The sequence below is a fragment of the Staurois parvus genome, unplaced genomic scaffold (genome assembly GCF_062004578.1).
Source record: "Staurois parvus isolate SC_StPar_1 unplaced genomic scaffold, SC_StPar_1.0 ptg000131l, whole genome shotgun sequence".
NCBI classification, from domain to species: Eukaryota; Metazoa; Chordata; class Amphibia; order Anura; family Ranidae; genus Staurois; species Staurois parvus.
Window position 1 is genome coordinate 12,966,945 of NW_028317927.1, and position 15,659 is coordinate 12,982,603.

At 45.6% G+C, this 15,659-nt stretch overlaps 1 protein-coding gene across 1 annotated transcript in view; it reads right to left on the minus strand.

Annotated features, from left to right (window-relative positions):
* DHX36 (DEAH-box helicase 36) overlaps positions 1 to 15,659 on the minus strand; it is a 96,081-nt gene that overhangs the window by 18,280 nt on the left and 62,142 nt on the right. Inside the window, exons 18-19 of the mRNA XM_089672636.1 lie at positions 15,236 to 15,409; positions 9,009 to 9,095 (exon numbers count right to left, since the gene is read on the minus strand). Coding sequence (XP_089528762.1) covers positions 9,009 to 9,095; positions 15,236 to 15,409 — 261 coding nt within the window. The remainder of the gene's footprint in view (positions 1 to 9,008; positions 9,096 to 15,235; positions 15,410 to 15,659) is intronic.

Genomic DNA, 15,659 nt, shown 5'->3' on the forward strand with positions numbered 1-15,659 from the left:
TTTTTTCAACAGTGGGACTTTGCGGGGGCTTCTTGCAGATAGATTGGCTTCACATAGGCGTCTTCTAATTGTAACAGTACTCACAGGTAACTTTAGACCTTCTTTGATCTTCCTGGAGCTGATTGTTGGCTGAGTCCTTGCCATTTTGGCTATTCTTCTATCCATTCAAATGGTAGTTTTTCTCTTTCTTCCACGTCTTTCAGGTTTTGGTTGCCATTTTAAAGCATTTGCAATCATTTTAGCTGAGCAGCCTATCATTTTCTGCACTTCTTTATATGTTTTCCCCTCTCCAATCAACGTTTTAATCAAGGTACGCTGTTCTTCTGAACAATGTCTTGAACGACCCATTTTCCTCAGAATTTCAGAGAGAAATGCACTGTAACCAGCATGTACAACATTTGCTGCCTTCCTTCCTTAAATAAGGGCAATAATTGCCACCTGTTTTTCAAAGAATGAATGACCTCACTAATAGAACTCCACACTGCTATTATTTTAAACATGCCCCTTTCAATTAGTGATACAATTACACAGAATCAGCAGCATGCATGTCATGACTGTTGGGTCTGTTAGGTTTCTATTACTCTACTACACCTGCTAGTAAATTATTTGCCATGTAGAAATATAATTTCTACCAAAAACAGTGATTGATCAAGTTAGTGATGTCTGACTGCTATTATTTTGAACACAACTGTATATGGATGTCGGAAGCTCCTTTCTACCTACCTTTACAAGTACATGCGGAAACAACCTCAAGGCCGTAACCAGAGTTAGCAGCCCAAGCCCTCAAAAAAGGGCTCACCGCCACCTTCTTTTAAGTTGTCTGAAATCGTTTGAAGGGAATTCTTCCAAGCCATCCCCATTATCACCTATCCTTTGACCAACGACTGATTGAGTCAGTCCAGCACGATCTCCAATCCTAAAGATAAAATTAATGAAGGAATACCTGTGCACTTTGCAAGTGATCTGCATGTGTCACTTTACATTTGTAACTCACACACTACACAAAATTGGACAGTTTACTTGCAATTGAGATTTTAAGCAGCACATTTCAAAAGAACATAGGAGGACTTCCTTGTCAGTCATACAACTTCTGAGGCCTGTGATATATGCCTAGAAAAGGATTTTACAGGTAAACCAAAATTCTTATTTTCTTTGTTGTGCATCACAGGACGCATAGCATCTTAGTATTCATGATGACAGGGATGTCTCAAAGCACTGAGGGGAGGGCAACAAGCCAACTGGCACCAAACAACTAAACCAGAACAAGTTAAAACCTCAGCCTGCAAAACACAGTTGTTAAAACTACGTACAAGTATGAACCAAAGACTAGGTAGCAGCTTTACAAACTTAAGCCGACAAAGAATGATGTACAATAGCTCAGAAAGCACCCACAATTTTGGTAGAATGAGCCAACACCAAATAACAGTGGAACTTTGTTTTTAAGACTAAAAGCCTGAGAAGTATGCAGATGGAATCCAGCAAAAAATGGCAGATATGGAAGCTGCGCGACCCTACCTTGGGTCTTTGGGAAGCACTAAGTGGGAATCCAAGAGATGAACTGCAGTTTATGTCAGGTAGCACCTGATAGTACGAACCAGATCCAAAGTGTGAAGATTCTTGTCCCCCGGCATCTGTGGTTTAGGACAGAAAGATAGTAACACAATGTCCTAGCTGATATGGAAAGGAGAAACTACCATGTTACAGTGGAGCAGGAACAGTTGCTTCAGGGAAAAAACTGCTAAATCTAAAATTCTTAAAGCCGAAGTTATGGCAACCAGAAAGAAAACCTGAGTCAGAAGGACGAAAAGGAATATCCCAGATAGGTTCAAACAGAGATATTTGCAATACAGAAAGGACCAAGCTGAGGTCCAATGCAGTACGTGGAGATACCATGTACAAAGGCACGCATCAAGGAATCTGAAGCAATTAGTCCGTGAAAATACTGGTAAGGCTGAAATCTGACCCTTGAACATACTCAAGACCAGTCTGGGATCAATTCTAAACTGGTGAAAAGCCAGGATGCGACCCATGAAATACTTGCGAGGATGAAATCCCCTAGCTTCACACCAAGCAAAATAAGATTTCCAGGTTGTGTGGTATATCTTCATTGAAGTTTTTTTACAAGCCTTCAGCAGGATAGTAATGTCTGAATTGAAGACTCCCATGTCTCTCAAGACCTGGCTTTAACAGCAATTCCATTAAAGGCAGTAACTGTAAAGAATGATGGAAGACTTGCAACAGAAGGCTGGAATGGATCTGGAAGAACCCAAGAATAGGCCGCTGACATGTTCAGTGTCAGGGTACTTCCAGGCCAGGCCGCTGTGATCAGAATCACTGCAATTCCTTCTATTTGAATCCTACTACGAAGTTGAAGCTGTAATGGTGGGAAGGCATAAATTAGGGAGAACTGGTCCCACAATGTCACCAGAGCACCTACCACAAACACTTGTGGATCCCTGGTCCTGGATACATACCTGTCCAACTTCACAAAGAATCTGTGCACCAGAAGATCCACATCCGGAGTGCCCCACCATCATCAGAGATCATTGAACACCTCTGGGTGAAGGGCAAACTCCTCTACAGACCATTGTGGACAGCTGAGAAAATCCACCTGACAATTTTCAATGACTGGAATGTGGATGGCAGACAGTGTGGCAAAATAGAGTTCTGCCCAGGAAAGGATGAAATCCAATGATGAGAGAGGGGGGAAGAGGGATGGACTGCTCAAAGTGCCAAGATATTGAAGGTAAGGCTGGACTCCTCCAGAGCCCAGTGGCGCTGGACAGAAGAATGCTCTGACACCACCCCACACCCAAAGAGGCTGGTGTTTGTGGTGACAATTCACCAAATTAGGGGAAGAAAGGACTTCCCAGATAGAAAAAGTCAATGACTCATTGGCCCAGGAGCTCTGTTCCACTTAGTCAGGATCTCTCACTGCAGAAGTCTTGTGAGATGTTGGGCACCTTCTTAGAAGTCTGGTCAGCCGAGCAGCACTAAAGCCAAAGGAAGTGCAACACCACTGCAGAGGTGGTCATTCGAGAGATCACTTGAACGAAGTCCACGGCTTTGTTGCACAACTGTTCTGCAGCCAACCTCTGGCGACAGAGCTTGGCCTACTCAGTCAGGGTCTGGGAAACCAAGGCCAAAACCAGGCCTGAATGAATCAAGGCACCAGAGGCCATGAAAAGCAAGTGCGCAGTACTCTGCAGATTCTTGTCCAAGGGGTCGTGAAAATAGAGGGCCTCCTCCAAAGGAGTAATTGCAGCCTTATCCCACCGCAGGTGGGATAGCCCAATCTTGACAAAATTCCACAAAGGAATAGCAAACCACAAGGGAAAACAGCTTGGCTGGATGTAACCATGATTTGTAAATTAGAAAAAAAAAATTTAGAAAAAAGGTATCGTATGGGAAAACCTTGGATGATCTGAAGTCGAGAGGTGGAAATTCTACATTCTCAGGGTTTCCCTGACTGCTGAAATGAGGTGAGAGACCAACTCCTTCTTACGCCAACGTGGCCGCCGGCAAGTCCTCTTCGTTGTCTAAAGAAGAGAGATCCACTACGGGAGACGGAGGAGGAGGTTCCGCGCCTGACTCATCAGATGCTGATGCAAGAGGAAGGGGGAGCTGCGTAGCGGCCTTACGCAAAAAGGTCCTCTCTATGCACGACACAAAGCCTTCCATAGCCTTGAGGGCTCTCTACACAGGAAAACAGGGGAAAAGGAGAAAGTACCCAGGGGCAAGGAAATATCTACAGTGTAAACCCATTCAGGGATCTTTAATTCCTATCGCCCAACACAAGGGACATGCAGTACCGGGCGCCGGGCAAGAAGTTTTGTTCTACATTTTGACATGCTGCGGGCTACTCCGGCACTGGCAGAAGCTGAAGAGAGAAGCCTGGCTTCTAGTCAGGGTGCACAAATCCCACACTGCTCTGCACATGAGGAGAGGGCAGGGAAGTGGTGTTTTTCTTCAGTACGGTTGCCGTTCTGAGCGAGTACACAGTACACGGACTCCTATCAAACATCCCTTTTTATCTCCTAACGTATCGCATTACAGCCTGTCCTCACCCCGCACTAATAATCCTTTGCAATGAAAAGCCAGAAGGGCGAGTTTTGCTTCTCTTTCCACAAGAAGTGCATACATACTTTCTTGACTTCTTCCTATTGGCGGTCAGTCCCAGGACACTGAGCCGCCTCCAGTCCCTGCAGCATACTGCTCAGAGATCTGCTCTTCTGCTGTACCCACCTGTAATGGACATCTCCTGGAATCTTCCTGACCAAGTGCACTGTGGTATGTGACATGGCATGTGCAGTACAGTCACATAGGGCACACTACACCCCCCCCACACCACTTATCCCCAATGTCCCCCTCTGCTCCATTTATCCCCAATGCCCCCTCTCTCCCCACTACTCAACCCAAATGTCCCCTTCTCCCCCACTTCTTTCCAATTTTCCTACTCTAACACCACTAAACCCCAAAGCCCCCCTCCCCCCACGTATCCCCAATGTTCCCCCTCTCCCTCCACTTATCCCCATGTTCCCACTCTCCCTCCACGTATCCCCATGTTCCCCCTCTCCCTCCACTTATCCCCATGTTCCCCCTCTCCCTCCACTTATCCCCATGTTCCCCCTCTCCCTCCACTTATCCCCATGTTCCCCCTCTCCCTCCACTTATCCCCATGTTCCCCCTCTCCCTCCACTTATCCCCATGTTCCCCCTCTCCCCAATGTTCCCCCTCTCCCTCCACTTATCCCCAACGTTTCCCCTCTCCCTCCACTTATCCCCAATGTTCCTCCTCTCCCTCCACTAATCCCCAATGTTCCTCCTCTCCCTCCACTAATCCCCAATGTTCCTCCTCTCCCTCCACTTATCTCCAATGTTCCCCCTCTCCCTCCACTAATCCCCAATTATTATCATTATTATACAGTATTTATAAAGTGCCAATGGTTCGCTCAGCGCTGTACATTACAAAGGGGGACAGAACATGTGACAGAACAATACCAATACAATGCAAAACATGAGGGGATCGAGGGCCCTGCTCTTTCGAGCTTACAATCTAGGAGGGAGGGGATAGTGGTACAGGAGGAGATAGCTGTGGGGGATGGAGTGGTAGGAAGAGTGGAGGAGGTCGGCAGGTTAGGAGGGGGTGGTGTAGGCTTCCCTGAAGAGATGGGTTTTCAGGGTGCGCCTAAAGGAGAGGAGAGTAGGTGATAATCTGCTGGGTTGGGGCAGGGAGTTCCAGAGGATGGGTGACACCCTGGAGAAGTCCTGGAGGCAGGCATGGGAGGAGGAGACCAGGGAACTAGAGAGAAGGAGGTCTTGTGAGGAGCGGAGTGTGCGTGCTGGGCGGTACTTGGATATTAGGTCAGTGATGTAGTACGGGGCAGTATGGTGGACAGCTCAGTGTTAGGATTTTAAATTTGATCCGTTGCGCAATCGAAAGCCAGTGGAGGGATTGGCAGAGGTGGGTGGCGGAGATGGAGCGGTTGGAAAGGTGAATGAGTCTGGCAGCCGTATTCAGGATCGACTGAAGCGGGGATAGCAAGCGGCGAGGCAGGCCACTGAGGAGGGAGTTGCAGTAGTCGAGTCGTGATATGATGAGGGAGTGGATGAGCTGTTTAGTGGTTTCTGGGGTTAGGTACGTGCAGATTTTGGCGATGTTGCAGAGGTGGAGTCTGCACGAGTTTGTTAAAGATTGGACTTGGGGCTGGAAGGATAGGTTGGAGTCCAGAATGACACCAAGTACTCTGGCCTGCGGGGCGGGTTTGATGGTGGCGTTGTTGGATGTGACGGAGAAGTCAATGGGGGGTGATGTCCGGGCTGGGGGGAAGACAAGAAACTCGGTTTTGGAGAGGTTCAGTTTAAGGAAGTGGAGCGACATCCAGTCTGATATGTCGCTCAGTAGGTGTGTGATTCGGGCGGAGACCGAGGGGGTGGGGTCCCCAATGTTCCTCCTCTCCCTCCACTTATCCCCAATGTTCCTCCTCTCCCTCCACTTATAACCAATGTTCCCCCTCTCCCTCCACTTATAACCAATGTTCCCCCTCTCCCTCCACTTATAACCAATGTTCCTCCTCTCCCTCAACTAATTCCCAATGCCTCCCCTTCTTCCCCCACTTACCCTTAATGCCCCCCCCCCCTTCCTGCACTTATCCCCAATGTTCCTCCTTTCCCTCCACTAATCTCCACTGTTCCTCCTCTCCCTCCACTAATCCCCACTGTTCCTCCTCTCCCTCCACTAATCCCCACTGTTCCTCCTCTCCCTCCACTAATCCCCACTGTTCCTCCTCTCCCTCCACTAATCCCCACTGTTCCTCCTCTCCCTCCACTAATCCCCACTGTTCCTCCTCTCCCTCCACTAATCCCCACTGTTCCTCCTCTCCCTCCACTAATCCCCACTGTTCCTCCTCTCCCTCCACTAATCCCCACTGTTCCTCCTCTCCCTCTACTAATCCCCACTGTTCCTCCTCTCCCTCTACTAATCCCCACTGTTCCTCCTCTCCCTCTACTAATCCCCACTGTTCCTCCTCTCCCTCCACTAATCTCCACTGTTCCTCCTCTCCCTCCACTAATCCCCACTGTTCCTCCTCTCCCTCCACTAATCTCCAATGTTCCTCCTCTCCCTCCACTAATCTCCAATGTTCCTCCTCTCCCTCCACTAATCTCCAATGTTCCTCCTCTCCCTCCACTAATCTCCAATGTTCCTCCTCTCCCTCCACTAATCTCCAATGTTCCTCCTCTCCCTCCACTAATCCCCAATGTTCCTCCATTAATCCCCAATGTTCCTCCTCTCCCTCAACTAATTCCCAATGCCTCCCCTTCTTCCCCCACTTACCCTTAATGCCCCCCTTCTTCCCCCACTTATGCCCAATGTTCCTCCTCTCCCTCCACTAATCCTCAAAGTCACCCCTCTCTCCCGCATTAGAAATTAGCACATTGCCCCCTCCCCCCATTTAGCACCAATGCCTCATTACCTTGGCACCAATTACATCCCCCATCACCCCTTAGCACTAATGCCCCTCTCCACACTTAACATTGCACTTCTACTGTTGTAGCTGCTCTTCTGCAGCAGCCCCTCTCTCTCATACTCTGTAGGTGGGGACAGAGGATTTGGGGGTGGGAGGAGGGCTCTGTACTAGAAGGGGGGTTGCAAACTGGCCTGTGAGATATGCATTTCTGAGCCCTGCACTCCTGAACTCTGGGCACTCTGCATAGCGCACTCCTGAACCCTGCATTCTGCACACAGTACTCTCCTGAACTCTTCACTCTGTATGCCGTGCACTCCTGAACCTTGCACCTTGTACACAGCGCACTGCTGAACTCTGCCCTGTGCAGTATGCACTACTGCTATTTAACAATGCTCCATTAGGACCCTCCCACTATTAGTTAGTGGTGTGGTGAAAGCGTGGCTGAGTTCCTGCACCTATTCTCTGAGGAAAAAAAAGCCCTGGTGGGCTCTACTGTACAATCAACCAGCTGGCTCAGAACCAAATTCTGTCCACCGCTATGATATAGGAAACAGGAAGCAATGAGCATACATCACCACCGGTTTCCTCGGCACCATTTTTAAAAATGGAAAGCATTTGACCACCTGATTTTGGTGTGATCAAATGCTTTTAGGGACAGAGGAAGGATCTGGGGTCTTACTGACCCCAGATCTCTGCATAAGGAGTACCTGTTACTGCCTATTGCTGTCACAAGGGATGTTTAAAAAAATATATATATAAACGTTTGAAGGTTCTAGGAAATTTTCAGCAAAAACTAAAAAAAGATTAAAAGTTTAAAGTCACCATAATGCCCCTTTTCATTTTCAAAAGCCCCAGTTATTCCTACAAGCACCTCTGCCTAATACGAAACATGAACCCTTCATATTTTAAATTTTGGGGAAATTTTTTTTTTTTTTATTTATCAGGAGAAAATAGATTGTCATGAGGGACAAATAGATTGGGACTCCGATTTAGTTCGTTAGACAAGTTTTTTTTTTTTATTTCCACACCCCTGCCATTTTAACCCTACCCAGGAGACATACTCATGTACTGCAGGGTCAACCTGGGACTTGTAGTTATCCATACAGGAATCTCCATGCAGAGGATGAAATACATCTGATCCTATGCGATCTGGGTGTCATCAGATGATGTGGAGTCGTGATGGAAGAAACCGAGCCAACCATCATATGCATCTGCCGAAGAGGACAAGCCTCAGCTCTGCAGAGCAAAGTCATTGCAGCCGAGCCCCCATTGCTGGGGCAGGAACATGCTTGTAAGTGATGCTGGGGAGACTACCATGATATAAGATACGTGGCCTGTCGCCCAGCATCACAGATGACTGAAGGAAAAATAATCTTTGTTGATGGAAACAAAAACAAAAAAGTCAAAAACATTCTTAAAATAAGGGAGCTACAAGCTCCACGTCTTAACTCCTAAGACGCCAGGCAAAAACTGAATCCTGGGTGGAAGATGGGGGGTTTGGCCACTGCCAGTGGACATCCCCTTAGGTGTACTGTTCGTTTAAGTTGCACTAGCATCCTGCCCCTGAAAGTGGCAGCATCAAATCCATCTATGAAAAATTAAGCTGTGTCCTTCAATGAACGATAGAGAAAAATAACTAGCTTGCATTAATGTCAGAAAGAAAATCAAAGTTTCAGATAGATGTAGTGGCCAAAGAAAAGGCAGGACAATGTCCTCATTAAGATGGAAGAGTGAAACTATCATGGGAAGAAAGGCCTGAAACCTCAAAACCACCTTGTCCATATGAACAAGAGAGGGTCTTTACAAAATAAAGGCCAACAGTTCCAAGACATGAGACCTATGATGAAAAAAAAAAAAAAAAAAAAACAAACTGAGGATTGCTAGGAGTGGGACTGTCCTAATAACGTAGTTTGCAAGTCTCCTTACCTGAAGGTGGTACCATATAACCCATGGTCAAGATTAATGGAAGCCTTTGTACTGTACTGTGCAATTAAGAAATATAACATTACCAGGCAAAAAAAAAAAGTGCATCACTGCTCACCAACATAGCATTCAAAACAGTCAAGTGGTCACTCTTTGTATTTTTGGACAATTCCTTCCTTCTTGCATCTGCTAATTTTTCCTTGCCCTTAAAGGAAAGATAAAAAGATAATGAAAATAACCTCTCAGAACTCAGTTTATCTAAAGTCCTATGATGGTCACTTGGGAACGAAATACTACTCTGGTAGAGCATGCAGTAACACTTCAGGAAACAACAACTCTGAGAGGCTGCTCTAACCCATAAAGAAGTAACTTCAAAGAAACCATAAAGATTTTATTGAGACCAAAAAAAGACATACCGACAGCAAGGTCAGATGACATCTAAAAGGTGAACTGTAACTGAAATTGGCAATCTAACTAAAATTGGCAAAACTTGAATCTAGAAATTGGTAAATAATGCATCTGGATTAGCATTTTTTTTTTTAAATGTCATCCATTTACTATCTTGAATTTCTGTTGAAGAATGGGCTCATGCCAAGCTGTAAATGTTTTAAATGTAATGGTTATTGTGTATGAGAGATGAGATGTACAGGTTGTTGCATTGTTCTAACTCACAGGGGCTTCGGGATACAGTAGCCACATACAGATGGGTACAGATCAGCTTTACCAAATACCAAAAGTTTAATAATTGCATGAATAAAGAGACTGTTGCTATAAAAGTCTGTACCAGTCTGGTGGCTGGCACATCTGAACTCTGCTGTGTTTAAGTGGGACAAATAGGGAATTGTGGAATGCCTGTCCTCGCCACTTAACATTGTGGTTCCTTCCACCTGCTCCTACCTCAATACTGTACACAATGGGAAGCTTGTCAACTATAAAAATTTTGCTGACAGCTGTATCACCTTAACAAATATTATTATTATACAGGATTTATATAGCGCCAACAGTTTGATCAGCGCTTTACAATATAACGGGAGACAATACAGCAACAATACAGTTCAATACAAGAGGGAAAGGAGGGCCCTGCTCCTTGGAGTTTATAATCTAAGAGGTGCAATATGCGCTTTTAATTGGTCGGAACCATAAGATTAAAGAATATGTTAACCCAACATTTCATATTCCTGATATGTGTCTGTTGTACCATGTACTTCTATGAAAAAGTATCCTGTTCTCTTTGTATTGCTTCCTTTGTGTGGAACACCTGGTGTTTCTGCCAGTCACTACTTTCCTATTAAAAACTGACTACACTAGGTATGAGTGCACAGTATTGTCAGTTTTATAGCTGTGCTGGGAACTCAGCCTGCTCTCCTCCAATGATCAGACTTATGCATACACACTTTCCCCCTACCCCAGCACAGCTATTCACTTGGACGTTCAGTGTACTACTGTTTCCACTCACTCAGCTCTCATGCAGCTGAGAACAGAGGGTATGTGATCACTATATTTATAAAAAAAAAAAAAAAGTATTTATAATGTCATTTTTATTTTGTTTTTTAATATGAAAGGCAAAACATTTGTGTAAACATTTCTATGTTAAACTGAATGAGTTGTTTTACAAGGTGAAGGTTCACATATACTTTATAGCAGCTTGTAGGAGACGTGCATATTTTTGTACAGGACACAATGATAGAGGTTGGGGATGCATGTTGGTATGTACTCATAACTCAGGGACTGAAGAATGTCATGTGATGGGAAAATGCCTCAGCAACTTGTTCTTAAAAAATTAACACCAGAACAAAACAAAGTTTGTTATTCCCCCAGGGTATCGTGTACACGTAGCACTTATCCTTATTTTAATTTGTGCTGTGTCTGTGTTGTCAGATTGCTAGCCCCGCTTGCCTAGCTATCCTACAACACTGAGCAATGTAGACAGGTCTTGGAATGACAGCCCAGGAGAAGATGGGACATGGTAGACAGTGCACAAATAGCCCATGCCACCCTCTCCTTCTAAGCTGTCAGACAGAACATTGTTCTGCCGTGCAGCACCATCTCCTCCTCCCTCCTCCAGTTTACACTGGACCTGCAGTCTGCTATTCACTGGAATAAAAATGTAAACGGTTGGCTTGTGTTGTGAATGACTGCAGCTGGAGAAAAGAGCTTTTATTCACAAAAAACACAATTTGAAGTATGCCTTCACAAGGTTGAAGCACGCCGTCTACATTCAATGATGGACCTTGCGTCAAGTAGACTTCCGAGCTTTTAACATTGAAGGATTCACAGATTCAAAGGCCTCTCTCTGAAGCTGGGCTTCAACTGTTAAAGTTAGCACCAGTGGAGCAGGAGAGTAAATCAGTCCTGGACATAGAATTTCCGAACAATCTGGTAGAACCCACGGAACATGCACCAGCAGTCTTAACAGGTTGGTGTACATTATCTGCCTAGCCCAGATTGAAAAAATGAGGATCACCAGAATGCCCCCAATCCCGATCCTGTGAAGCAGACGAGGAAGACAGGAAAAGCAAAGATGTGTACTGATCCCACAGAGTCAGAAGAACACCTACAGCTTTTGCTAGAGGATGCCTATACCCAGAAAGCAGCCTTTCCAATTTCCTGTTGAACCTGAAGGCCTACTACAGGCATCCTAGAGCTACAGAACATCCCAGAACACCTCTAGGTGTAAGGACCAATCCCCTGGGTCCAGACACTGATGGCTGAGGAAGTCTGCCTGCCAATGGTCCGTGCCTGCAACGTACACAGCAGACAAGGCTGGAAAATTAAATTCTGCCCAGAGCAGGATGCATCTACCTCTTTCTGAGCAAGAATTCTGGTCCCTAACCCATAGTTGACGTATAGCACCTCTAAAGCATTGTCTGATGATCTGGATTGGATGACCCTCTAGCACACAGGTGTCAAACAAGGCTCGCAGGCGAAATCCGGCCCTCCAGGATATTTCATGTGGCCCTTGCACCTCTCTTGCAGGCACCCCCTTGTTCGAGTTCAAGTTGACCTTTTTGTGGACAATGCCCTCTTGACTCTCACTAATCCCGACGATGCTTCCAAATTTGCAACAAGTTCTTGTGCGCTTCTCCTTGATTTCGGGTCTCTTAATTTGGATAAGACTGTCGCTCTCAAAATTACTTTGGCCTCAGATTTGGTTTTGCGCCTACAGTCCCACTTCCCTTACAAATGGGCTTCCTCTTCTCTTGAATACCTAGGCGTTCACTTGACCCCTACCTATGGCTCGTTTGCTGCAAATTATAATCGCTCTGTGTCCTCTCTTATGCACCCTTGGCAATTTTCGCACGAATTGGATTGAACGAGTTAATTCAGAGAAAAAAGCCATCTTGCCGAAATTGTTATACTAGTTTCGCACCCTCCCAGTGTGAATTCCTCCTCATTTCCTTTGGTTGATTCAGGTGAAGATTATGCATTTTATCTGGGCCGATAACCGCTCCAAAGTCTCCAGAAATACGCTTTTTGTTCATAGACTCCAGGGTGGTCTTGAGGTGCCTAAGTAAGTATTATCGGGCGAGCCAGATTGCCCCGCTGTCTATGTTGCACACTTCTTCAGATGTTCCTCTCTGGGTCCTGCTGGAACTATCTAATTGTGCCCCTATTGCAACATCGACGCTTCTATGGCTTCCCCCTGCCCTATGGAACAGAGTCCAATTTTGCTCCATGGCTTACAAGTGTGGGACTCGGAACGTTACTCCAGTGGCCTGATGTCACCTTTCCTACCTTTGCTCCCAATTATTAACAACACTCTCTTCCCACCGGGTTTAGATCAACCAAGGGCATTTTCTTGGTGGGTAGCCAATGGTTTTTCGCAGGTGCGACACTTTTTGACTTCTGGGTCCTTCCCCACTTGGAATTCTCTTCGGGAGTCACAGATGTCCCTCTGGCTGAATTTTTTCGTTACCTTCGATTGCGGAATTGGCTGACCTCACTGCGGGGCACTTCCGCTTTCTCGTACCAGAAATCTGCCTTTGAACTGCTTTGCCAACAGCGCCCGGGCGCCTCAGGCCTTATATCCCTTCTTTATGCAGCTTTGAACAGACGCTCGACGTATACTTCTCTCAAATTTCGCTCAGTGGCAGTGCGACCTAGGGGCAGTAGCAATAGCTAAATGTTTATTTAATACGACCACGCTGGAGGCGGCATACAAGGTATTATTTTGTTGATATTGAGTTCTGGCTCGTTTGGCCCAGGCGAACCCTGCCTGCAGTGATCGATGCTTTCAGAGTTGTGGCCATCGTGGTGATGTATTGCATATCTGGTGGCCATGCCCAAGACTGTTTCATTTTTGGTCTCGTGTGTTTGGCCTCCTTTTCACCTTGTTCCTTCTCTCCATACGCTGGGATGCTCGGTATGCTTTGCTTCATTGGCCTCTTGGCTAACTAGCAGAAGTTGGCCTTCTATTTGTTTTTGTCAGCCACTAGAACAATTGCTCAGGCCTGGAAGAGCCAGTTTGTCCCTCTTCAGGGGGTCTGGGACCGTATGACCACAATGATGCTCAATGAATAGATATCGAGTATCTGTAATGACTCCAAATGGAGATTCTTGAAAATATGGGAGCCATGGTTGCAATATGCCTTTCCCACGCTCCCCCCGGCTAGTCTGGGGTTGTGATGTTGCTCGGTATTGGTGCTCTCGGACCCCTGCTCTTGGTCTTATCTTTTTCCTTTTGTACTCCTCTTTCTTTTTCTGTTTGTTTTTGATGTGGCAGTGGATAGCTGCCTTTAGTTTGAGTTACTGGCGGTGTTATCCTAATGTTTTTGTAATTTATGTGCAATTGATAGCCACTGCGTGGGCACGTTTTGTTGCTCCTGTCTTAAATGGTTTATAAAATAAAAACTATGAAATACAAAACATAGGAACAAAAGACTTTTGATCCGATTCTAGAGCTGAATTTCTCGGCCACCAAGTCAGGGACATCCTGGTATTTGTTGCCAAAAAAAATTAGTTTGTCCAGGGACCTGATTGACTTAACCGACATCAAGATGTTGCGTTGTAGGGGTCTGGAAGGAAACTGGGCAAATGGGACAGCCTCTAAAAAGGCTGCCATCATGCCCAAGACTCTCATGCAAAAAAGTGAAGAGTCCAATGACTCCTGGAAACTAAAGGGACAAACAAGGATGGAGGAAGATTTGCACTATGAAGGGGGATGGGGGGCATCAGGAATAGACTTGAAGAGATGTTTAAGGCCTATTGCTCCACATGCAGCAGCGATAAGATCTCTTTTAGGGATTTTAACCAGTCAGCCACAGTCTAACACAGTAAAGTCGCAGACAAGATGGGGTGAACAGCAGAACCCACCAGCAAGCATTCTAGAAATGGCTTTCAAGCGCTCATCGGTTGAGACCTTAAACTTGGGTGCATCCTCTACTGACTGGGAGTGCTGTGTTAAGGCGGGACACTGATGGAGTGAGGATAGCCCACTTTTGCACAGACATGCTGAGACCTCGTGGCGCTAAGGCAAGTTAACACTTGGGTTTGACTAATAGAAGAAAATGAGGGCCCACCTATTATGGACTGAATCTTATGACAGAGCAACATTGAGGCAAAGTCTGCATCTCTGGACATAGAAATTGTTCTGGTAACAGGTTGGCCACAGAGTGAAAAGTGTTCTATACAGAACCTGCTACCAGAAGGTCAGTTGCAGGCTATCCTTGCAACATCCAGTCCAAAGGGGTCCAGATGTGGCACACCAAAGCCCAAACTGAAGTCAGCCATGCCAGAAATCAAAGAGACAAGCTCTAGTAGTGATATAAAAGAAGCTGCATTGAAAAAGCAGTCAGCAGCAAAAATGACAGAGCTCCTTCTAGAGATCCTGTGCCTCTGTGCAGCCGCAGCACCCCTTTGCTTCTGCCGTCCCTTGTCTCAGCATTCAGCAGACTCCAACAGCTGACTCCGGCTTTCTTCTGGTCCTCCTCCACTTTCTGCCTCCAGTTTTTTTCCCAGCAGCAGGAGAAGGTAAGGGGAGTACACTGTGATGTAAGGGGGTAGAAGACTCTTGACTTCTGATTGTGGGGGGGCTCTTGACATTTGATGTAAGGGAGGTTGTGATGCTCTGCACAGCTAGTCTTACAGATACAAATTTGAGGGTAATCATAATACTGATGCAGCCTGCAACGAAATGGAGTTTGACACCCCTGGCATGCAAACCTTCCGTGTAAAGTTCCAGAAATATACCTTCTAGTTCCCAATGGATGCCCTTGTTAATGAAATATTTAAAATAAAAAAAAAAAATCAGAAGCTATATTATAAAAGCTATAAAAACATATGAAAATAGCTGGCAACCTTTACTAATGTCAGAATGTATTTTTTCTATATATCTCAACAACTTACCAATGGAATAACAAATGGGTCTTTAAAGCTGAGGCTTGCTGCAATTGTTAAGACAGGATCCAAACATCCAAACAATGCCCCAAAGAGAATCATCTTTCCAATGTGTGGTTCAACTGGTAACCGTGCCAAGTGAAATCCCAGTGGTGTCAGTTCCTCACGTTTATCGAGAGCATTCTGGAAAAGAATGGAACAGATTGGAATTTTTAAACACAATTGTCAGACTTGTGAATGGCACATACATTATATGTGTTATTTCAACATACATTGGTAGCATGATTGTTAAAAATGTGTTTTACTAAATTTCTTACCAAAATCATTTCATGTCTATACTCTCTCATGGTCATAAATGGGAATGAGCTTCGTGTTCAATGACATATTCGACCCGAACTAGAGCTGTCTGAGGTTTGCCGACTGGACAAAATAA